General features: G+C 40.7%; 1 protein-coding gene and 1 long non-coding RNA gene across 3 annotated transcripts in view; one reads left to right on the forward strand and one right to left on the reverse strand.

The window, feature by feature from the left end:
• LOC306974606 overlaps window positions 1-2,259 on the reverse strand; it is a 30,028-nt gene extending 27,769 nt beyond the window's left edge. The window contains exon 1 of the long non-coding RNA XR_013793652.1: window positions 2,055-2,259. This is a non-coding gene — a long non-coding RNA (uncharacterized lncRNA). The remainder of the gene's footprint in view (window positions 1-2,054) is intronic.
• The window catches only part of fndc4a (fibronectin type III domain containing 4a), a 53,248-nt gene that overhangs the window by 24,292 nt on the left and 3,652 nt on the right, over window positions 1-25,304 (forward strand). Inside the window, exons 2-5 of one of the 2 annotated variants that reach the window (XM_079571918.1) lie at window positions 1,592-1,743; window positions 10,735-10,850; window positions 13,315-13,519; window positions 22,976-23,065. In XM_079571918.1, the coding sequence (XP_079428044.1) occupies window positions 1,668-1,743; window positions 10,735-10,850; window positions 13,315-13,519; window positions 22,976-23,065 (487 nt within the window). In that variant the 5' untranslated portion in view covers window positions 1,592-1,667. Of the gene's footprint in view, window positions 1-1,204; window positions 1,744-10,734; window positions 10,851-13,314; window positions 13,520-22,975; window positions 23,066-25,304 lie in introns of those variants that run through there. The other variant, XM_079571917.1, reaches the window with a different exon arrangement.

The raw sequence follows: 25,304 nt of genomic DNA on the forward strand, positions 1-25,304 counted from the left end.
CTGGCGCAAGTAACTTTTTTTTTTACTCAAGTAAGAGTAAAAATACTTCTTCTTTGCATTCATACTCAAGTAGAAGTAATAGGCCTACGTACTGAACAATATACAGTATCTACTCTATCTACTAGTACTAATACTACTCTATCTACTAATACTAGAGTACTTCCTGCATATAGAGTCACAATTTTTTTTACTAAAAAGCTTAGATATTTAACTGGTTACCTGCACTTGTGTTTTACTCACACAAATCTTGCACCTATTTTCAGAAACTAATGTCTTAGCTTTCAAATGAGGCACTGCACCGGCCTATGGGCTGTAAACAAAAACGTGTCACAAGAAAAAACCTACAAAATGGCATCAAAAAATGCAATGAAAACACGACAAAAAGGGGACAGAAACATTACAGAAAAGGACAAAAAAGCAACAAAAAAACATGAACAAGTTATGAATATTCGAGAAAAACATGAAATAAGCGTCAAATTTCCCAAAACACACAAACACACACACAACTAAAAAGCGAAGAAAAAGCAGCAAAAATGTGTCAATAATGCGATACAAACATGACACATATGTGGTGAAAACACGGCAAAAAAAGTTTAGACCAGTTTTGTAGGTCTTAGCTTTCAAATGAGCCCTTACACTGGCCAAACAGGTTGTAAATTCTCCAGTCAAGAAGCTTTTAGATTTATTAATGCTGAAACAGGAGAAAATGGGCTTGGTTAAGGTGGGAGTTAAGAGGTTAAAGATGACAGTGTGTACCTATAGACCTAAGTCACAGTCTGGTCTTTCATCATCAATCATATGAAGTGAAATAAAGAGCAAAAAGGTAAAATAAAATGTGTTTTTTGCATTTGTCCCCCATATAGGGACTTTGGCCTTCATGTCCACCAGTCCCTTCACCCTATTACATTTTCATTACATTGTGTATTACTGCTACTTCATAGGTTTGTAATGTGGTTTATTATACAACACGAGCACATGAGAATAAACCACTCCCAATTACTTTACACAAAGCTCCTGTATCACAAGCTGCAGTTCAAACAATTCAGCTGAAAACACACGAGAAAACACGAACGCGCGTTTCTTGTACCTCTCCCGTACATGTTTGGACGGCGACACGTGGGTGATTAATCATGTCGGGATATGCTAATCACGCACCGGAGCCGAGGCGTGATTGGTGGAGGCTCGTGCGCATCGCTCAGCCCTCAATGAACCGCTCACAACAGTCTGAACAAGTTGCAGGCGCTGTCCACGGCGCGGAGACGGTCCCACTTAACTCACCGCATCGTTAACAGAGAAGAGAAAGCGCCTTTTTCTTTTTTCTTTTTTCCTTTTTCCTTTCCTGCAACCTGATGCTCGATGATTTGACAGATATGGAGGTGCACCCTAACCCTCACGGAAAGCAATGAGCGGATGAAACGACTTGTGGATTCCAAAAGCGACAATGAGCGAAGACGCATGATGTCCCTCCCGTTACACGCGCTTTGACATTGAATGCGTTTATTGACCCGCGTGCAGTAAAAGACCCTTCGCTGATGCCGTCACCATGAACCACGGACGCTTGGCCAGTCGTCAAGTGTAAAGAGTCGTTTTGTATTTTAAGTTAAAGTGAATCCCTGACCTCTCCGCCGCCTCTGCTGCTGCTGGCCGCCGCCGCCGCCGCCGGAGACATGGCTCGCCTGCTTGTTTGGATCAACTCTGCGTTCCTGTTGCTTGTTGGCAGCGACGTGTTACCAGTGGGAGCAAGTAAGTGGGCGACTTTTATGGCATTTACGAAAGTCTACCTGAGATTCTAAACATGTTTGAGTGTTGTTTTTGTAAGCCTGTTCTTTGACATGATCCCTATTTTTTTTTTTTTATTAGATCCCTACAATTCAGAAGTGTAGAAATATTGATCCACATGAGCTCACGTGAGTTTTATCAAGGACATTCACTTTGTAAGTCAGCACAGCAAGCGCCTGACTCCCCTCTTGTTGCATTGTTGCAGCCACAGCGCTACAGGGCACACTAATGATGTTAAAAAGCCATCAAATAGCCCCACTCATCTATACACTTACCTTAATGCGAGAGCCACAAGTTGCAGAAAATGGGCCACACTCTCTGCCTCCGCAATGTGCCTTCAACTCACTGCATTAGTTATGTAGGATGGGCCATCACAATGCTGTCTCATTTATATTCTCTTATTCTGAGCATTTGCATTTACTTCCCCCTACCTCTCTATTCCCGTGAGAACCGAGCCTTCCCTGTGATTTTGCCTTCACTGTCTCAGTGGCTGCATGTCAGTCTTGGGCTCTGGGCTTTTGAAAGGCTCCCGGTGCCATGACTGGTGAAAAAAGAAAAGAAAAAAGCTTCCCCTGATCTCGGTGGAGTTCTGCACATTATAGCCGACATGAGCAGGGAAAGTGCATTTTGATAACACACATACGTTTGGTTACAAGTAGGCATTGCCACACAGGGTCTGAGTGAATGTGGAGCAGATTAGCGGACGTTTGAAATGAATTGTTTATTTAATTCCCTCTTGGATTGGAATTGTTTCTGTTTTCCTAGTGAGAAGCCAAAAAACGTAACCTTCATGGTGGCACAATACAAATTTGGCGTAGTGCGCACCAATGAGACGTACTATTGCAGTAATTTCATGCGTCACCGCCACTTTTCTGATGTGCAACCTCATGCTAAAGGAATTACAACGCACATATCCCTAATAAACATCTCAAATGATTGTAGCTTTGAGAGGCCAGCTCCTCATTTCCATAATATGGCTCTAATTCTCCGCTGATATACCCCACAGCATCAACAGTTTGGGACATAGACTCCTCCTTGTCAAACGTTTCATTATTTTTTACCCATTTAAGCTCTCACTCCTACATGGAAAAAAAAGGTTCTGCCCGGGCTAAGCTACAGTCTTTTAATTCTCATTGCATGGAGATTCAGAAAGCATGAAATGAGAAAGCCTTTTTTTTGGATGAGAGGTGAAACATCCTCAACACAAAAACAACCTCAAGGCAGCTTTCTCTTGTTGCTCACACTTTACCTGTTAATGGCCTCACTCACTGTCAGACTTGGTTTGTGTGTGCACTCTACATTCATTTGCATTCCATAATATGGAAGCATAGAGACCCATATTATGGGTCTCTATGCTTAAAATAATTGAGCGTTTGACAGCATACAGGCAAAAAAAAAAAAGAACCTGATCGCTGTCGCTGCCAAAGTCAAGCGTGGGATTTATTGCACTTGACTTGACGGATGTAATTGGACTGGACTGCCCATATTTGTTATTGCATGACTTGATGGGACAATCATGCCTGAAAATTAAATCTGGAGATGTGCTTCAGCCGCTAAACAAACATGGATTAAACATTCATTGGGTTCATTGGAACGGCTGAGCTCCTATCAAATTGGCAATCTAGTCTTGGTAAACCTGGTGACACATTGTGGACAAATAGATTTGTGGTATTGGAGCCGCCAGAAGCTTTTGCTCGTGTAATTTCTTCCTCCGTCACATGTGGCTCTGTCTATTTCAATCCATTTATTTCTTTCTAACCTCCTTCATTGCATTGTTTTGACGTGCGATCGATGCCGGCTTTAACCTTGGCCTCGCCGTTATGAAACTGTTCCTTTACATTGTTCTTTTCGAGATAATCCGCGAGTGTTAGTTAGCCCCGGGTCGTTGTGGCTGATTACATTATAGCACAGTCACACCTGGCGCCTCCACCACCTCTGGCTGAGGCTGTGGGGAGACGTGAGCGCACACGGACAGAGGGCAGGACAGTCAGTGCCCAGTGCAGGAGAGGCACCGAGAGGCAAAAAAGCACGGGGGCTCCCACGCATGGCTGGTCAACCCTTCTACTTTTGGGTATAACTTTTTTATGATGCTGTTCACGCTTCACAGGCCAGAAGCCACAAGAGCAAACACTATCACAGGAATATGCAAGAAAATATGGGGAGTTATTTTTGAAATGTGGCTTAATCCTGTATGCCATTTGAATAGTAAAAATATGAGCCTGACATACAAGATGCTGTTAGTTAAGGAAAAGATCCTTAAAGGCGCTGATTTTTAATCTTTTTGTCAAAATGTTTTGAAATGGGTATTGTACCGTCACGGCCGTCCTTCAGAGTTAATATGTGACGACAAAGGTATACCCCATTTCACCTACTGACTATTGTTGACCCTATGCACCATCAACAAATCATAATACAATGCAAACCTCACCCATCAAGATTATTATCATTATTATCATCATTATTATTATTATTATTATTATTATTATTATTATTATTATTATTATTATTATTATGTTTTCTTTTTTCTTTTTTTTCCACAAATAATTCTGATGTTATGGGGCAATAACATTCCTTTTGCAAAAAGATCCAAAAGACCCTAAAATAAGAAAAAAAATTGTCAAGTGTGGAACTAAGTAACTCATGCAGCTACAGGCCATAAGCGCCACTGCAGGTGTCGTAGCATGTTGCGTTTTTTTACTCATTAATTGTCCGTGAGAGTAAATACTACGCTGACAGAAAAGACAAAGGGAGAGAGGGATATTGTACATCCAATTACACAATGGAAATCATTATTTCGCTCAAACTTGGCTGGAAATAGTGTCCAAGCGGCGCCAGCCCCCAGTTAGCTTTGCCCGTTAGCCTGTTAGCTTCTTCTTCGTGATTCTATTAGTTTGGGGACTCCGACCCGTAGGCAGCAAAGTTGCAATTGTGGTTTTCTGGCCAGAGACACCAGGGGGAGATGAAAGACCCCCCCCCAATCATCCCATTAACACTTGTATTCCCCCAAGAGGGATAGTGAAAAGGATAGGTTAAGGTTGACAAGTTACTTAGTACTGCTTTAAGGGGGGCTGAAATTTTTTATTGTCTTAATTATTACTAGTTTATGAAGTGATTTACTATTAGAATTTCTTTTTTTTATATCAACATTATACAAATGTTACTTTTACTGGTATGGTTATAAACAGAGATAAGGCAAAGCTTTTGAATTAACAAGCTCTTCAGCTGTAAATAAACTTTACCACTCAACTCCGTCCTCTTAATTAACTTCCACAAATGTATTCAAACCGTGCAATGTATCATTAACGAACCTTGTGCTGCACGAAAACAAACCTTTTTTCTTGGGCTAAGAAACTTCAACATGTGATGAAGTTGGATTACATTCAGTAATTGTGGGTTTAGTCTCTACCTTTGCTGATCTCAGACTCTTTCTCTCTCTCCTCATGTGCCGAGTTACAGACCATCACAGTACATCACAGTACACAGCCCTGAAAAATGTGTCATGCCCTCTGAGAGCAAAAGGCTTGGGCAGTGCTGTACCGTGAAAAATACTATATTTTGAGAGACATTGGCATTGGCAAGGCAGCACCACTTTAAGTCTTGAAATACATATTCCATTAATTGAACCACAAAGCCATGACATCTCACAATTAGTTTCATTCCCCTTGTGGCTGGTGCTTGAATTAATGGGCCTGTCTCGCAACAGATCTGAATCTTTATGCTTTATTTTTTTGCATGTTTTGTAATACACAAAGCAAAGCACCAAGGCCTTATATAGTTTGTTTCTATAGAGTTTGTTTAGAGTTATACAACATGACATAAGTGTGTTGACATAAAAGTGTGTGGAGGGATGCCAACTTTTTCTGAAAGGCAGCTGCTCTCTAAAAGTCATTTCAAGTTGTTTAGATTCAGGTTGGCTTTGACTATAGAGCATGAAGTGGAGACGAAAATTGTCGCTTCTGAGAGCTGCAGAAGGCAATGCAGCTGCATGTCAGGCCCCCGCTGATTTGTTAGACTTCCCGGGGCTGACATAAAAACACTTCTGCAAGCTGTTGGAACAATACCTAAGTGTCAAAATCAGCCCTGCTCAAAATTATAGGAGAGTGTCGCGTATGTATGTGGCCAACTTCATCGAGCAGCCACTCCAACTGTCACAAGTGGACGGCTAATTGAGATAAATGTCCCAACGTCAAACATAATGCCTTTTCAAACGCATTACGAGGAGTATAAATTAAATATGTTTCTTGTTCTGTTGAGCTCAGTGGTGGTCATAATGCCAGTGGAGTATGGAGTATTATATTTGTCTCTAAACTGTTGAGTTCTTGGCAAAAAATAGTACTCAAGTTAATACTTCCATCAATCAATCAATCAATCAATTAATCAATCAATAGTTTTGTATTGCCCAATATCACAACAGGAGTTGCCTCACAGGGCTGCACTAAACATTAAGGAAATGAAACAGAACAGTAAATAAGACAATGTAAAGTTCAGGCAAATTAAGTATCCAGGCAAACACAAAGTCCAAATAAGCGTCGGCAGCAGGTGGCGACTCTACGGCACAGCAAGGAAAAACTCAAAAACACAGGGGGAGAAAAAAGGAAACCTGGGGAGAACCACAGAAGGAGAGATCCACTCCCATGTACGGACAGGCTATAGAGACCCAGGGCCGATGGGGGTCCCTCAGCAGACGGACAAGATCGCCAGAACGTCCAGTCCTTGTTGGAGCATCAGTTCCTCTTGTCCAATCCCTGTAGTCGGGGTTCCTCCATTCGGTCGGGTTCCTCCATTCGATCTAGACAGGCACTCCTTGTCATCATTTGTCTTTTGTTCCCCTGTTTTGATATGTTTTGTCTTTGGTCTAGTCCTGTGTTTTATTTTGACATGTGTTCTGTCCTTGTGATTTTCCTTTACTTCCCTCGTTACCTGCCTGCCCCGCCCTGATGTGTTTTACCTGTGCACCGTTTCCTCTTGTATTTATACCCCTGTGTTTCCCTTGTCCTTTGTTGCATCATTGTCTATGTCTGGTTTGTGTGAGTTTTTGGTTTTCTCTGGATTTTATTATTTTGGTTTTCATCGTTCATTAAACATCCCCAGTTTTGTTGCAGTCCTGCATTTTGTTTTTTTCTTTTCTTCACACCACCTCCAACCATGACACGCCTGAGGGGAAGTGGGATACCATTGTGAATAGTAATGAACAGACTACTGATAAAAGAACTATTGTATCATAATAAGACAAAGTCTGCAGTAAGAATGAACAAGAGGATAGCCCTCAGTGTATCGTACTTCCCACAGCAGTGTTCCTCCCAAGGCAGCTTTACTTCAGGCTGTGGGTTAGAGCTTTACCTAACTGAGGTAAAGCTAATTCGAAGAGGTACGTTTTGAGCCTAGTCTTAAATGTAGGGACTGTGTCTGCTTCTTTAACGTGAGCTGGGAGTTTATTCCATAAAACCAGAGCTTGGTGGCTAAAGGCTCTACCTCCTACAGTGATTTTGGAAACCCAAGGAATCACTACTAGCCCTGAGTTTTGAGAGCTCTGGTTGGCCGATCTGGAACGATAGCGTCTTGGAGATAGAGCAGAGCCATACCCTTTATGGCTTTAAATGTGAGGAGCAGGATTTTAAATTTGATTCTAAACTCAACAGGAAGCCAGTGGAGAGCACAGGTGTGATGTGTTCTCTTCTCCAATATTGGTGACTATATTGTTTTTTGTCCCAGTGCTGCATTACAAGCAAATCCAGAGGTCAAAGCCATAAGATGCCGTTGGTCTTAGTGGCTTTAATGGGGCTTTGTTCCAGGAGATCCACTCACCCTTTTACTGTCTGCTATTATTCTTTGGCTACAGCGTATGATTCATATTGGGAGTGTGGCTACATCCCAAGAGGGTCTTACCATTTTTATTATTATTTGCAGTGACGCGATGCTCGGCTACAGGGATCGAGGTGTTTGATTCCAAATCTTATAAAGCTTACTGATAAGAAGCGCGAGCTGCTTTAAAAATGCTGACATTTATTCATTCACCGAACATCAAACAACTTAGAACAAGCTGTGATTGGATATTAATAAAACATTCTTGCTTCAGAGAAAACTACAGGGGTCATCTGGCTCATGAGGCTCATTAAAACATTATAAAAAGTAATTTAAGTTCTTCCTCGCATGGGATTTTCATGCTAAAACTTGACAATCCTGTAGTTAAGACTTTGAAGATTAGCTTGGCAGTTTTCTCTCAAATGTTAATGCTGAACATTCGCTAAGAATGATTTAGCTGGCTCACTTTGCTGACTCATTTATTTCTTCACTTCTCAATGAGCAAAGTCACCTTACACAGGTGTTGAAGTGGAGAATATAGTCGTCCATTTCAGCTGCCAGTAATAGAAACAACATCATATAGGCAAAAGCCACTTATACATTAGTGATGATCCATGGCTCGCTTCAGCTGAGTTGTCACCTGCTCCATCACAGGAAAATGGCCCTGGCACAATGCATCATGGGTAGTGGATGCGTTTTGCCGACTCGTGCCTGTCTGTAACCCCCATTACCCGAAAGGACGAGGAGGGGGTGAATGTGTCGCGCGTTAAATAAATGCAGTAGATCACTGCAGGGCGAGAGCACAGCGGGATACTACAGTGAAGACTCTCATTGCCCTTTATTAACTCCAGTCAGACTTAAAAACTCACCCTTTTTCACTTTTTCTTGTCACTTGCTCTTTAGTGGCTTTATGTCCTTTTTTTTAGTTGTACCGTCATCGCATTTTCGTTGCATTTTTTGTTACTTTTCTTTGCTCTTTCGTGGCTTTTTCGGACACTTTGATGCTTTGTTGTTGCGTTTTCACCCTTGTTTTCTTCTCGTTTTTGTCGAGACGCTTTTAGTTTTGGGTAATGCCAAACTAGAGAAAATGTGCTCAGTTCAGGCGGAGGGTTAAAAGGTTAAAAGCAAATGCGAGGTTTTAAACATGTAAGTACAAATCCATGGCCCATTAGAGGCAGTAACAAATTAACAAACTGGAAGACTCGAGGGTATCGTGCAATTCTAACTGTAAATGCATCCATGAATAAAAAATTAAAAAAAGAAAATACAATAAGAAATCACTAAACACATCGGCTCCATTCTCCTTCAGCAGAAAATCCATGAAACATCTTGCCTGTGTGAACATATTCCATCCAGAGACTTTTTATTATGGAGAACCTGAAAGAAACACCTGACCTGCTAACCTCTGGCATCAACAGCTCCATTCCTTCTTTTTCTACAGCGATCGAATTTATTTCCTCTCACATTTCTCGCCGCACTTTAACTATTAGCGCGGAAAGCAATCTTCAGCCGTGATACGATTCATTGTAGGAGTGTGCACACTTGTTCCTGACCGTACCCTCGCCCGAAGCAGCCGGCGACGGCACCCGCGGGCGACTGATAGCCATCGCCTGACCCCCTGGTCCCCGCTGTGCTCCTCAATGTCACCTTTTGGACCGAGCAGGGAGGCCATCTTGATTGTCTGTGGGGGAGCGCCGTGATAGACAGCGGCAGGGAGATAAAAGCAAAGACAGAGATAAGAGGCGCTGTCCCAGGTTTGAGTTAATGTCCAATTCATGTCATCTTTTTCTTTTGAGTAGACAATAATGTGCTCGAAACGATAAGGCCCATGGCGAGACCCATTTTTCATGAATTTATATCATCAATCAAGCCAAAACTGTGATTTAATTGCAAACAGACTAAATATCTTTCTAGTTTGATCTTCTCCATGTTTTTTTTTATTACAAATAAATTCACCTTCTGTTACATCTACAGTAGTCCCATTTATCCTTGCATTGGTCTGGCCCAAAGGTAGTTGTATTAACAGCTCAATATAATACGTCAGGTTCAACTCACTTGAGTCAACAGTCAACAGTTTGACAAAAGACTAAGCTTTTACATAACCTTTAACCTCTTAACCCCGCCCTATCCATTTTCTCCAGTTAAGCTTTACCCAAATGTAGCTTCTCGACTGAAGCTTACTGCCTAATAGGCCAGTGTAACGCCTCTTTTGAAAGCGAAGACCTACAAAACTGATCTCAACAGATCTTTTTCCTCATCTCACTTTTGCTCATTTTGTTGTTTTTTTGTCATGTTTTTGTCACATTTTTGTTGCTGTTGTGCTCCTTTTTTGTTGCTCTGTTGTGACTTGTTCTTTTTTCACATTTTTGTTGGTTTTTTTGCTTTTTTATCTGAAATTTTGTTGTTATTTGTTGTTGTTTTGGTTGTTTTTTGTCACATTTTTCTTCGTTTTTGCTGTTTTTCTGTCAAATATTTGTTGCTTTTTTGTAATTTTTGTTGTTTTTTGTAATTTTGTTGTTGTTTTTTGTCACATTTTTATTGCTTTTTTGTTGTTTTTTCACATGTTTGTTGCATGTTTGCTCCAAACTGGAGAATGGAAGGTGCTTGGTTAAGGTGGGGGTTAATATGCTTAAAAACACCATTCTCTGAAAAAGTATTAACAAGGCCACACTTGACGATAGTAAATCAGATTTTCTTTGGGCCCCTCGTGCGCGACAGTTACAGACATTTGCCCACATTGCATCAGTTACTCTCGGTGGTAACACATGAAGTCCATTAAAGAAACAGGAGCCACAAAAGCCCAGAGGACAGCAGGCTGTGGGCCCCGCTCTGTCCACAATCCCATCTCTCCGCTCCATCTGAGGCCGCCTTTTGCAACCGTGACTTACTGCTATAGAAAGATCTGTCAGCCTGTGTCCCAGCGGCTTCTGCTAAAGGGCTTTGTACTATTTGTGGACAATTCTTTCACCTTTAATCAACGTAGAAGACAGGGTAGAAAAATACAGAAATGAATGATATTTTCAGTGCAAGGATATGCCCCCCATAAACTCCTGTTTGCAGAAAAATCGTTTTTCGTTGATTGAATATTTTGAGTATTCTTCCACCATTTGGAGCATTAAACAAAATAAAAATGGCTCTCTTTTTCTCCCAAAGATCGACCGCCAGCTCCAGTGAATGTCTCCGTCATGCACCTGCGGGCCGACTCTGCCACCGTGTCCTGGGACGTGCCCGAGGGAGACACCATCATCGGCTTCTCCATCTCACAGCAGGTACGCTTTTGTTGTTGCCTCGTTTTAGACTGAATTAAAGATCGAGGCTGTGACACCGCGTCCTCATTTTTAGATCAATAATTATAGAAAAAAAACAGGCGGTGAAACTTCAAAAGTGAAAACTGCAGGTATTCGATTTTTGGACAATCATGTGGTTTGGCACTGGGCCGTGATGGTAATGTGCTGACATGCCCTGGCTTTTCTCCCATTTAGGAGGATAGAATTACACCTGAAGGAATAAAGGGTATTTTGCACTGCATTCATTTGAATTCGCAGCAGAGAGAACAATGTCTCGACAAACCTCTTTAGGGTTTGGGGAGCAGGCTAAATATCACAACACATTTTCTTTCACCCATGTCTATATTCATGTCTATATTTTTTAGCCACTTCTCGTTTTGGATGAAATATACACTGCCTGCTCAGCCTCAGATAGAAATACAATGTGGCTTCGGCTGATTTGTCAAGAGAGACCATCAGGTTGCTGTCTGAATGCAGAGCAGTAAATGGAGCTGCTTACCACCATTGGGAAAACAATGAACAACACAAAGACCTAACTCCAGAGAACTTACAATTACTTTTGAAAAACATATTTGTGCCCAACACTATTTCCCTATTTTCCTTCTTGCTCAACATAAAACAAATGCAATAGAGATTGGGATCAAATCAAAAGAGCCAAAATTAGCCTTGTCTGTTGTGAGCATTAGGCAACGTCTATGCCAGGGGTGTCCAAACCTTTTTCACTGAGGGCGACATACAGAAAAATATATAAACAACTGGGCTGCACTCAGTAGAGGTCAGATATGTGACTTCACCTCTATTGTATAAAGTTAGCAAATTCAATAAAATGTTAACTATGCTTTTTAATTGAATATGCTTAAAGTAAAAAACAGTCTTCATCACAGCTTTCTATTAATGGATTTTCATTCATTTTTAACAAAGGAAAAAAGGTAACCCACAGCGAAATAACACAATTACTCACGAGCACAGACTGAGATGTAGCTCACAGTACTTAACACAAATCCCTTCAAGAAAATATTAATATCAACTCACTAAATTTATTAGGAATTGTGATTATTAACACACATACAATGAATATTGTGTTCATTGCTGCAACAGTATCGTTGCAGATTAAACAAAAACTCCCATTTACCTCTGTGAAGAAATAATCATTCCCACTGTGGCTGAAATCTTCGTCCCTCATGTTCAATCTTGCGTTTCTTTTCTCTGCCATCTTTTGTTTGTCTTTTGGATTTTTTTCCTTTGTTCGCTCCTATATGGCGGGCGCCACAGCAGCGCCAGCGAGCGTTAAGACTGAGAATTACATGCAGTCAAGCCCTTGTTTCATGTGGGACATATTCAATTGTAAAAAAAAAAAAAAAACGTCTATTTATATATGTAGAATTTGCAGCGGGCCAATTAAAAGAGGTCCGCGGGCTGCAGTTGGTCCGTGGGCCGTAGTTTGGACACCCCTGGTTTATGCATATACTGTTGCCAAATTGATGCAAATACTTAAGCACTGTCATACAACTCGTTCAAATGCTGCACATGTTAAACTTCCCATCGGTTCTTCATAATGAAATGCACAAGGAATCCCAGAAAGCACATCGACATCATGTGTAAATGGAAAGGCCGTGATTTCAGTTATTTCCAGCAACTTCCTCTCTTATTTAGGTTATTGCTCTACACACGATTAAAGGTTGCACTTAATACGGGTGTTTTGTGGCCACTGTTTCAAAGCCAAGAGTTCACATTCAATAACCGAATCACAGAGGGCCGTAAAGGCGCAGACATCTGGCACAGAGCGGCTCTTACAGATGGGCCGAGCGCACACAGAGCAGTGAGAAATCTGTCTTATTGCTCTGGGCCAGAAATAGCACAAATAACAATCTAAAAGGTCAATAAATAAAACTGGCTTTGAACGCTCGTGCCCCCGGGTGTTTACACCAAAACTTATCGCCACGCACAACTTTCCCAATTTCCACTCCAGACGCCATATGGGTGAGAACGAGGCGCCAACTGTTCGTGTTATGAAGCAGTACATGCTGTTCCTCGGGCACCTTAACATTGTATGCCTGGTCACTTCGCTTTGTCACGCTACATTTAGTGACGTCGTTGTTGTTTTTGTTATTCGGTTTTTAGGGCACCGTTTGTCACTGTCTGCAGTAAGTACGGACCAGTTCTTGAAATTCACAAATCGATCCAAAAAATCTGAAATGCAAAGGTAGAGGGAGGATGCACGACGTTACAATGGAGGGGGCGGCATTGTGAAGGATGTTCGTAATGAAAACTAATGTCAAATCAATGTGCAAATTCAGGCATTTGGACGGATGATTTGCTGGAATGATATAATGGCAAGAAGAAACAATAGTTTTTACTCTCCGAAACAACATTATTGCTTAAAGCTACACTGTGGCACATTCCAGGTTACACCAGTCCAGTGTATCTTGTCTCGATCTATTTGCAGAGGCAGGACGGGCACATGCAGCGGTTCATTCGGGAAGTAAACACGACCAGTCGTTCCTGTGTGCTCTGGGACCTGGAGGAGGAGACCGACTACATCATCCAGGTTCAGTCCATCGGTCTGTACGGGGAGAGCCAGGCCAGCAAGAAAGTCCACTTCCGCACCCTCAAGAAGTCTGACCGTTTCCCGTCCAACAGCTCCAACCAAGGTAGAGATGGGGAAATGTGCACCTTTTTTTTTTTTTATCCTGACAAAAAACATACCTAGCAGGGGTTTGCAAAGCAGGCGGCAGCTTTTACGAGATGCTTTTCATCCCATATGTCCTTGAGTTCGTCTTGCACTGTGCCACATTTTATAATTAAAAGCTTACGGTACAGTAATGGGTTTGAGGTAGACTCAGAAAAACACACATATTGATCTTGGGAAACCGAACCCAGAGAGGAGCCTATTGAAATTCAAATGATCTCTCGCAACACGTGGGTGTTTAATATGGAAAAGACGGTTTCCAGGCGAGCTTTACATTCAGCAACGTAATCACATTATCAGAGAGGCTCCACGCAGGAAATATAAAAGCACCATTGATTCATAGGTATCAGAGCGCTGGCTGGCTGGCTTTTTTGTTTGTCCTCCTCAGGTTAGTTTACTTTCTATGTGAGGCACTTGGTCATGACAAAGGACTAATGCTTATAGGAAACACACAGATTAAAATGGTTGATTAAAACATGGCAGTCAGCATAAAATAACTCATTGTAAGCAGTTATTGTTGGTTAACTGTGCCAACAACTATATCACTGAGATCATTAATATACTGTAGTGTACTTATAATAATAATAATGCTCAGTCTCATAGGGAAAAGTGTCCTCTACTTTTGATCCAATGCTGCTTATAGAGAGAACTGTCATAATAGCCTACGTGTACAAGAAGATGCTGTGTTGCAATATCACATTACTATTGTGGCCCTATTGTAGTACTATAAAGACCACTGACGTATCCGAAAGCTTCTCGTTCCATGAGTGTCTTTATGGACTCTAAAGGACACTGTGTAAGTGCACTGATGAATGCTAACTAATCGCTTCCACTGATTACTATAGACTTCTTTATAAAGGTCATGTTGTGTATTAGGCAGCACTGAACATTTGTCTCTCCATGAGGACAGATCCGCCTGTAATGGGATCGTTTGTAAAGTCTAATGGCCAGACATTTTAAGGCTGAATTTGAGAAAATTAGCATTGAGAGATAAAAGAGTATAATCGGTGAAAGCACTTGACCTAAAGCGCGCAGAGTGGAATACTTCTAATGAGTGATGTGGCGCCGTTACGCATGGAAGAAGAAAGAAAGAATCTCATTGAAGAAAAGAGACTGGTCTTTTTCACTTTGATTTTGTTTTTATTTTCTAACATAAGAGACAGCATAACAGAGCAGGCAAAAAGCGATGAAAGCGTTTTTAGCAAAGACAAATAATTATTAAAAAGTGTGGGTGGTTGTTTTCTCTTGTTTTATTTGCAATGGGTTAAAAAAAACTTTGCACTGCCAACATTGACATTATCGATGTTTATCTTCTGTACTCTATTCTATAATTTTACATAAGATACCTTCATTTCCTATTACTTGTTTGCACATGACCCTGTTCTTCTTTGATGGCGCCTTGTGAAATGGGATTTTAAAGTGTTTATATTCAATACAGTCCTATAACCAGTGAAATCAACATAACTGACTGAGAGTGTTGCTGGAAAAGAGTGAGGGAGTCGCCGATGTGCTCACTTGTAAATTTTTCTGCAAGAAAAGGTTTGGGAGCCACTGATCGGTTATTGCATTTCTTTGAAATAAGATGAGACTTTATCGATCTCTCAGTGGAGAAATTCACTTGCTCTTAGAGAATAAAATGAAAGGATCCCGAAAGTTCAGCTCTGATTAGTCAACACGAATCCCATCACAAGCTCAAATAAACGCCCTGCGGTCATTTTAGTTGCGATGATGAAGTTTTTATGGACTTCTCTCATGGTCTCAGCAAAAGCACTTTACTTTTTTGATCTGGGTCAGGCGCTTATTGAATAAGGAGAGCGAGGGAAAAACAAACAAACAACAGTTGTTTTTCTGACCTACTTGGAGCTCTCGCAAGGCCATAAATCCCGATTAATGTTGCACACTCGATCTTGGCCCCGTGTAAAAGTAGTAAAAGTGTTTCCTAATCTCAGCACTTTGTCAGGACACATCATAGCAGCCTCACCACTTCATAACATAAAACAACAGGAAGAAGGGACGAGTGTCAAGGCTAATGAACACACTCTTGTGTTGAACTTGAACTAGTTTAATCTGTCTTTGACCGTGAACACATCTTGCCTGCTCAACTAATGGTATCTAACCTGAGTCAGCTAAAGGGAAGCATTTATGAGTGGCCTGCGTCAGCGCTTCCCGGAGCCACAACCACGACCAGTCCATAAAACTACTGTGGAAATGCATTCTCGGCCAATGTCATACACAGGCCACCCATACGCCAGCACAGGATTTATACGACAGCCAACGGCACGCGAGGAACGACATAAAACTTAAAGGCGTCTTTTACTATGAAGCTAAAGTTTTGACACGTCTCAGAAATCGAGAAGTTCACTCAAAACATAAAAGAAAACATTAGAATAGCTACCCCTTTTAAAACGGTTTACTTTCTGTCTGCTACAGCCTAAAAATAGTGAGAAATATTTCCTGTTGCCACTCAAGCGCCTCTGCAGAATTGTCATTCAAATAGTGTAATATAAAATGCTCATATTCAGAGATGCCTGGCTGTCATGCTTGAGGAGATTGTCAATAATGAATTGGTGTCTGGCAGAGGAAGCCCCCCCCTGCTCAGGCACCGAGAGACGTGCAGTTTGAGAATCTTCGAGTTACTTGCTCTTGACTCCGTTGGCTGCGTCCTGTGCTTTGCCTCGTGGGCCTAAAAGCATCGGGCCGTCTGACGAGGCTCACAGCTACTGCAGAACTAACTAAATGGGCTGTTCCACTTTAGGCCCCGAGAGGAAAGCACCAATGTTATATAACAAGGACGCTCTCGAAACAGCAACCTTTCCCCAAGTTCCAGTGGATAAACTTTCGGTGCATGGTTTAATTGGGAATAGAAAAGAAAACTTCCATTTAATTGGCTTTTACAGCGCATTAAAGCTACAGCGTATGCAATTAATGATATGAGAAAAATAGTTAGATAAGGTAAAATTGCCAAAGCGTTTCGGCTCTAGGCCTTCCTCAGGGCAAGCTCGAGATGGCTGCCTCTGTACAGCTATAAGCTCACAGCATTGGTCACATGTCCCAAGTGGGTTGGTCCAAGGTGGGTGTGTTCATAGTCACCTGGTTTGTAGAATACAAAACATTAAAATATGTACAATACACTGTTCTTTACAAAACCATAAAGAGAAATGCAAATAATTACAAAACCCATACATTTTACAAAAATACAGACAAATCTAATTCTCCATTGAGGCCAGGGTACTCCATAGCTTTGAGGGTATAAATCCAAAAGGATTCCCTTTGAAGGAGCTTTTTAATCTGTCCCCTCCTCTGATAATCTCCTGTATTTGTTCTAAGCCACAAATTTTAGGCTTTTGCAATTCCCATGGTGGACATCTTTATAATGCATGGCCATAGGATACAGGGGTTGCTAGTTCTTATTGCTTGTTTGTGTTCTGCTAGTCTGTTTTTCAGTTTGCGTTTTATTCTGCCAACATAAAATCGACCGCAGGGTAGTATATACAACATAGGTAGTGTTGCAATTGATGATGGTTTTAATGTTGTAAGTCTGACCTGATGTTGTATCCTTGAAGATGTTAGTTCTTTGCATATTTTCACAAAAAGAACAGTTACCACATCTATAGCAACCAGCTTTAGTGCTGAGCCATGTCTTTTGTTTTATTGGTGAAAGAAGACTGTGAACCAGTTGATGACCAAGAGTGGGGGCTTTCCTAAAACTAATGGTGGGGGTCTCTGGGAGAGCATCTCTCAGTGTGCTATCACTTCTTAAAATACTCCAGTTTTGTTTGATTATCTGTTTAATTTTATTAGCTTCTGTACTGTATTCTGTCACAAAAAACACTTGGTTTGAGTTCTCTTTTTGTTCTGTTTTTTGAATCAGTAAGTCTTCTCTATTGGAGTTTTTAGCTCTGTTGTAAGCCGAAGACACAGTATGGTTGGAATATCCTCTCGGAGTTTGATTTTTTGCTGAAACGGATCCCTGCACTGAAGAGCACCCAAAAGACTAAACTTATACAACTTTTTACATCCGAGTAGCACTCCAGCCTCCCAATTTTTTCAACTATGAGAAAAATAGTGTCTGAACTGTAAATATTGTAACACAAAAAAATGAATGAATGAATGATATTTTATATATCCATAAACAAAAACTGAATACCAAAATGTGCTTATGTACTTTTTTAATCCCACTGCCTTTTATGTACTTTTAACCCATCATCCTGTTGCTTATGAGGCTTCTTTTTGGTAATTGCTTGCACACTACGCTCTAGTGATCAGGGATACGCAACATGAATGCTATCAACCAATTAACATCTGGTTCACAACATAACAGATGAAGTCTGAAGAGTCTTATATTTTCATCAGATACATACAGTGCATAGAGAATCTCCTTTCTTTATACCGATACTTAAACTGTCTGATATTTGGACATCACTTGCATAACTGCATAATTTAGGGCCACAAACAGAAACATTTGCTTCTTGATCAAGCATGGGTAATATTCATTTTATACAGGCCCCTTAACTTGTATTTTCCCTCTGTTTGAGAAAATAAATGTCAAATTTTTACAGGTAGTTGCTTACAACATTATTTTTAAACTATAATAATCGTATAATATAATAAATATATTACATGTCATTAGAAGACGATATGAACCTTATTGGACTTGCCCTGTTTAAGCAGATCATAGGATTCTCATAATTTGTTTAAAACGTAAAATGCCGACCACGGCCCCCAGGTGTGATGACATTGCGATCGCTCATATAATACATACAATGCTTATACAATGCAAACTAAATGGACTGTTCCACTTTGGACCCCGAGAGGAACACACACACACACACACACACAGAAAAAAGAGTCTATTTTAGAATTGACGCTTCTTTTTTTAGAACTTTCTACCCTGAATATTGTCAATTATTTATTACATATTGAAAGGACTTGGAGAGAGCAGAATTTTGTCCTTCATCATAGTGGTCTCTCCAAACCATGGCAAGAACAAGGATCTTCTAGTTCGGGGGTAAATGGCTGGCTTCTTCAGCTTTAAGTCTTACAATAGATGAAACAACAAACAACAATATATGTCCAGACAGCACAGGGGACAATGGCCCTCTGGCTAACTTTGGCGTATTTACAGAAGCTTTTGATTGATACATATTGTCGTTATCTGTTACTTTCCCCCTTGTATTACCTGCTTTGCTTTCTGTCTTACTCTTATTGCCTTATTGTGATATTACCAACATTTTGAAATGATTTTGAAGCAAAGAACGATCAAGCGGACGTATGTTTCGATAAAGCCTCTTCGGTGATTTACTTGTCAACTTGCATTTTCGACTCTGCCACTGTGCTTGTCACTTGTGTTGTCACGTCTAATCTTACACAGGCGCTCACATCACTCTTCACGAACTGTACAATCGCGGCAGACTTGTTACATAACGGTCTCCCCTAACAACCGCAACACCTGCTGCCTCCCGAGCTGTCACGCACTTTGACACGGGCAAAAAAAAGCAGGTCCCATTTCAAAGATGGATGCCAAAACTTAACAAGCCGCGTGCTCCCCTTAGACTCAATTACTTTGGGGCCGCTACAGGAAAAGTCACATTGCGATTGCGGGGTTGGACGATTGGCCTTCGTCGAGCAAAAAAAACTAAAATCACAAGTTTTGTTGCACTTTTCTCCAACGATAAGACACTGAACACATTTGACTGCACTAACTCACCAGCTGCAAGGGTCTCAAAAGTAGTGAACTAGTGAATTGTCAATTGGAAAATAGTGGTCTTTACGTGTGCTGTGTCAGGAACAGTGCAAAATATACTATACTACTATAATCTTCTACGCCATCAACACTTCCCTTCAAGGCCAAGCCACGGAGCTAAATCAGATACGGACTGAGCTCTCTGGGTCATATTTTGCATAACACTGACTTTCAGACTGTAAACAACTGCACACACATACCCCCCTCCCCCTTCAAACACACGTTTCCTCAGCCCCACCCCGGTCAATGGCCGGTCGTCCTTCCTGTCCCCAAGAAAAAAATTCCAGTGCCTGCCCAGGTGTACTGTGTTTTTCCCATGTCTTGATGTTTTAATATATGTGCTTTGCCTTAACTTAACCTGATTGTAACACATCTTCAGTTTGCGCCAGGCACGGTCTATTGCAATGTAAAATATTGCATCGTGTTCATTGGTGAAAAGACAAACTGTCAAAGAGATTTCCCAACACTGATCCCAACTGTGAACGCTGTAAAATAACACCTGGTACATATTTTTCATACTTTTTGGAGTTGTCCGAAATTATTGTCATTTTGGACTTGTATTTGTAAGACATTTTCTGATATTTTCAGACTGCTTTCGGGCCCTTGCCCAGTTGTGGCTCTTTTTGGTGTAATCCCAGATTCATATCACCTAAACAAATACCAGCAGGACTTTCTGGCCTACTGTACACTTCTTGCTCGCAGGCTGATTTTACTGAATTGGAAAAACTCATTACCTCCCCCTCATTCGCAGTGGATCAAAGACATTCTATATTTCTTAAAAATTGAGAAGATCAGACATATCCTTAAAAACAGGGATGCATCTTTCTCAGAAATATGGCAACCCTTTTTGAAATATGCTGAAGAAAAACTTGACTTGTTTTTTTTTGTCATTATTATTCTTGTTTTGTTTGTTCGGCTTAGTTTGTTTCAAGGGGAGGGCTTAATTTGGAGTTTTGTGTGGGTTATTTTGTATTATTAAACAAAAAATGTATAAATAAAGTTAATAAAAATGAAAAAAATAACCTGATTGTAATTTTGCATATCTTCTTTTGCAAGGCACATTGATTTGACTGAAATACAGTTGCCTTGCCTTGCCTGCTAGCTGGAGGTTTTAGCCTATTGCACATGTTTTTTTTTACGGAAAGAACATGCAAACTCCACACTGGCCCAGTAAGTAGAGCCCAGGGCCTTCATGATGTGAACAGTGCTACCCAGTCAACCATCAAGCCCCCAGCACATAATTATACTGAGCTGCTGTTTCTTGACACATATGACAGTGGAGCAGAAGCCGTAGTGTGTTAATACCAGACTTGCAGACAAACAACGTCATGGGATTTGAGTTTTGGGCAGGACAGGGGCAAGATGCGCTCATTTACTCGATGGTGCAGTGAAGGTGCTACAAGCTTCTCTATCGGTGTGAGGTCTTAGGAAGGCTCAATAACGCACAGCCTCTGCAAGTGCGATGCAGACATGAAATATGTATGATACGGCAGCAGGACAGCCCATTCGGGTCATCAGAAAAGGCTGCAGGTCCTTTGGACACATTGTGCATATGCGCTGTAAAAACTACTGTGTACGCAGCCAAGCACATGTAGTATGTCCATGTCTTCAATCCATTTATAGAATTGAACATGCCTTTAGGAGGATGCAAAAATGGATAACACCTTCAGTATAATAAGTGGGATTTTTAAAGTTGCAGCTGACATAAAATGCTAGTGGTTTATAGCAGTGTTTTTCAACCTTTTTTGAGCCAAGGCACATTTTTTTCATTGAAAAATTCACGAGGCACACCACCAACAGAAAATGCAAATAAAAATCTAACTCTGTAGCCTGTATTCAGTCAATCTCATCAAAGTGTCTTGAATAGGAACCGTATAGTCTCGCGAGTCACAGCCACTGTCACAGCCCTGCTGCATCCATGCATCACTAATTCTCTTGTCTCAAAGAAATTAGCTACCTGAGTATTACATGGTTACTCTGCCGATCACTAGACAGCACAGACACTCGAAAATGGTACATTATTTGCGGATAATAATGAATTTGTTTTCAAAAAATCAACTTGATTAAAATTGGATAATTTCCCAAGGCACACCACGGCACAGTGGTTGAAAAACACTGGTTTATAGTATTTGTACATAGTTAGTGTTTTCTGAGTGTTATTTTTGGACATTTGCTTGACAGTGATGCGTAATCATAAACAAAGCTCATTAGTGCCATGATAAACTACATGACACGAGGATGACAGATTAATTATGTGGTGTTATGGCTGTGATGAAGTCTGATAATGATGTACTAATAAACTGCAGGCGAATGGCTTTAGAGTCAGACAGCCCCCGAGCAGTGACCCCAGTCTTCACCTGACATTTGAGTGCGATGCTGCGGTCTATTTTAGCTCCTCTACACAGCCCTCACAGGAAAACGCAGAAGGGGAATTAGACAAGAGATGAATCTTATATTAGATTCACACATAATAGCCTTAAACGCAGGTGAGACTGAGAGGCCTGCTCTTATTATCGTGTTGGGTTTCCTGTTGCGTTTAGTGGTAAGATGCCTGTCTTTAAATGTTGCTACTTTGACATACAGCCCATCATAAAGTATTCATCCATTAAAGATATCTCAGACTCCATCATTTATTTTTTTATTTTACCTTGCCAGTCCGTTGCCGTCGACCTCTGCAACCAACACCTATCACTCACCCGCTACATTTACAGAAGTTTTGCCCAAGCGCACGACAGTCTGCGCCAGTGGAGACCAGGATTTCAACTCCCAACCTTCTCTACCACCTGAGCCACTGTCCCTCTTTCCATGTGACCCTCCTCTAAATCACGCTTTTCCCCCACATTTTTGCATTTCTCTCACGCGAGGAAAGGCCCATCTGCTGCTTCACTGTCAGCCGTCGGACATTTGGACTTAAAATCTGCTTGATCTGTTCACTGTTTGACAGCCTTCTCTTCGTGTTGCGAGTTCCTCTGTTTGATCAAATCAGCAACACTTGTGAAGCCCCGTGAGGCGGCTGCTGTAGTGATACTGGCCTCTACAAAAACAAATCAAATTGAAATAAAAATGATAGAGTCAGGGCAGTGTCTCCATTCATTTTCTTCCGCTTTATCCATGGAGGGATCTTTATACCTTTTACATTTTACAGTTTCGGAAATGTTATGCTAGACTGGTTCACACAAAGATTAAAAGAGCATGTTAAAAAGCCGCCGGTGATAGTGCTCATAAGTCATAAAATAATGTTGCTTTGTTTGTTTGTGGTTTTTGAGTCTTGGAGCCATAGTTCAATACTTTAGCCGCTGACGTCACGTTTATAAAGCAACAGCGTATACGTTGGATCTCGTGGCCAGACAACCTGATTCACTAAAAGATTCAATTGGGCAGAGTGCTAGTCTGGATGGGGTCCATATAGAGAGAGATAGTTCGGAGAGTGGGAATGGGCCCATAGACAATCCACTTAAAGGAGGATTAATGCTACAAGATTAATACATGGTAAGGCCCACAGCCTTTTCCCACTATAGCTACAGCTTTTTGTAAAACTGCAGCAGACATCACTGAGGATGAACGAGCTGAATTTGAGCAGGCTTTCTGTAACTGAACTGAAACGTATCCGGCTGTTATTTACTGTACAATGCAAATATTTTCTCATTTGCGTCATCTCCTTGTGTGTGTTTTCAGATGACCCCACGGTGCAGGGCCTGGACAAGTCGAGACACCTACAGACCGGAGAGATGATCATTATAGTGGTGGTCCTGGTCATGTGGGCAGGTATGGACTTACTCATGTTTGACGAAAATAATCTGCTCATTGATAAACTTCCAGATGTAATAAACACTGTGAATACTGCGGCAAAAATAAGGCCATACACACAACACCTAATAAGACAAGCAGAAACAATGCAACTGTGGTCTGAGATAAGCTACTTTAACAGAACATCCTTTGAAATAAGTTTTCCTATATATAGAAAGATCATGGATTTTAAAGGGACTAGATGCGAGTTGGTCATTGTATACTCAGTACAATTCGGACCCGAAGTAACACCTTTTTGAGTGACAGTGCAGGATTTTAGAGGCAGTTGTGGTGAATAGGTCTGAGCTCATTCTACACACTAGGACATTGCTGGAATATGTAGGGGGAGGAAAATACATAATTTTAATTTTTAAATGTATGTATCGTCCCTTTAAGGCTGAGTTTGAGAAGTGTTTTTTTTTTTTTCAAACAAGTAAGACATGCATTACTTTAGCATATGGCTAGGGCTTGGTAGGTACTATGAAAAAAAATAGATACCAGTACTTTAGCGATTCTTGGTTTTTGATACTGAGACCTAAACAATACTTTTTTCAATACCTATACTGAATTATATGTCATGTACAACAATAAAGCAGATGAATAATGTTAATTTATTCCGTTTTCTTCCATTTCATTTCTTTTACATTTGCATCATTTGTTTGGTCAACGTGAAACAACCAAGAAACTTCCTTTAACTACAAAATGGCAGGAAAAAACACTTTAAATTTTTGTAACTTCCCCCCAATTTTAACATTTTTAATTTTTTTCCCCCCAAATTCTTCTTATTTTTCCCCAATTATTTCTCCAAATGTTTTTTCCCATTTTCCTAATTTTTCAATTATTTTCAATTAAAAAAAAATCTCAAATTGTTCATCCCCCCCCCCAAAATTTCACCCAATCTTCCACTTGTCTTTCCCAATATTTTCCACTTTTTAAATTGTTTTATCAACTTGTGTTTCACTTTTTTAATTTTTTATTTTTTTTTATTTTGATGACCAACACCATCAAAACTTGAATATAAAGACTTTATATTTCTTTTCGGTACCTGCTTTCAATACTTTTATTTTTTCGATACCAGTAGTACCCAGCCCTAAATATGACTTAGGCAGTTATGCTCTGAGTCTGGCTGTATGTAATGTATTCGAAGAAGAATCCATTCCAAACTTTAGATTCTCCCGTGGATTATAAGTGGTCATTTATAACAGGAATAGAAAGATCTTGCATTATCTTACATGATTTATCTGCATCATCTGAATTGTATCATCACCCTTAACATTAACTTGCCGTTAACTGCAGCTAAAATCTCTGCCCTGCTGCGTCTCTCTTTCTTTCCCTCTCACTAAAATAAGTCTGACAACGCGGCGCATCCCCTCTGGCCTTTTTCAGCTCCGTCCTGTCAAACTAAGATCACACTTTCTTCCTCTGGATCTCAGCACTTCCTCACAGTAAAAGTTTTTTATGCTCCTCTGAGGGAACTGCCTAAAGGTGTTCAGGCTCAGTGAAAAGTGCAGTGTCTGACAGGATGAGCAGAGCGAGGCTTATCTACCATCTGAGTGAGATGTTAAATAATCCTAATGAGAGAAGGCAAGCAGGGTTTGTGCATCAGAGGATGTGAACTCAGGCAGGGTAGAGTAAAGGTAAAAAAAAGAGGACATTTCCACCAAACTATATAAACAAAGCGACAGAAACATCAAAAACAGTCCAACCGTGTTCCTCCATTGTGCAGCAACTTACACATTGCATACAGAACTAAGCCAAGATGTGTTAGTTAAACAGTAACACAAGATAAACAACTGAAGAAGGACCAATATCTCAGAACTGAGAAACCAGAGCCAACACAGAAACAGACATACATTGATTAGTCCTGTCCTGTCTGTATTTTTTTTTTTTTTTACAATAATAGTAACAGTGATGGTATATTTCTTAACCTCTTACTCCCCAAGTTGTCTCCAGTTTGGCGATACCCAAATCTAAAAGCTTCTTGAAAAAACGAGTGACATAATAGCAACAAAAATGAGGCGAAAACAAGGAAGAAAATGCAACAAAAATGCTTTAAAAAGTACGAAAAAGTTTAAATTAGTTTTGTAGGTCTTTCAAATGAGGTATTAAAATTTACAGCCTATAGGTCAGTCTTAGATTTGGGTAAAGCTGAACTGGGGAAAATGTGCTTGGTTCAGGTGGGGGTTTAAGAGGTTAAAGGTGAATTAGGTAGCTTTTT

The sequence above is a fragment of the Gobius niger genome (assembly GCF_951799975.1).
Source record: "Gobius niger genome assembly, chromosome: 15".
Taxonomy (NCBI): Eukaryota; Metazoa; Chordata; class Actinopteri; order Gobiiformes; family Gobiidae; genus Gobius; species Gobius niger.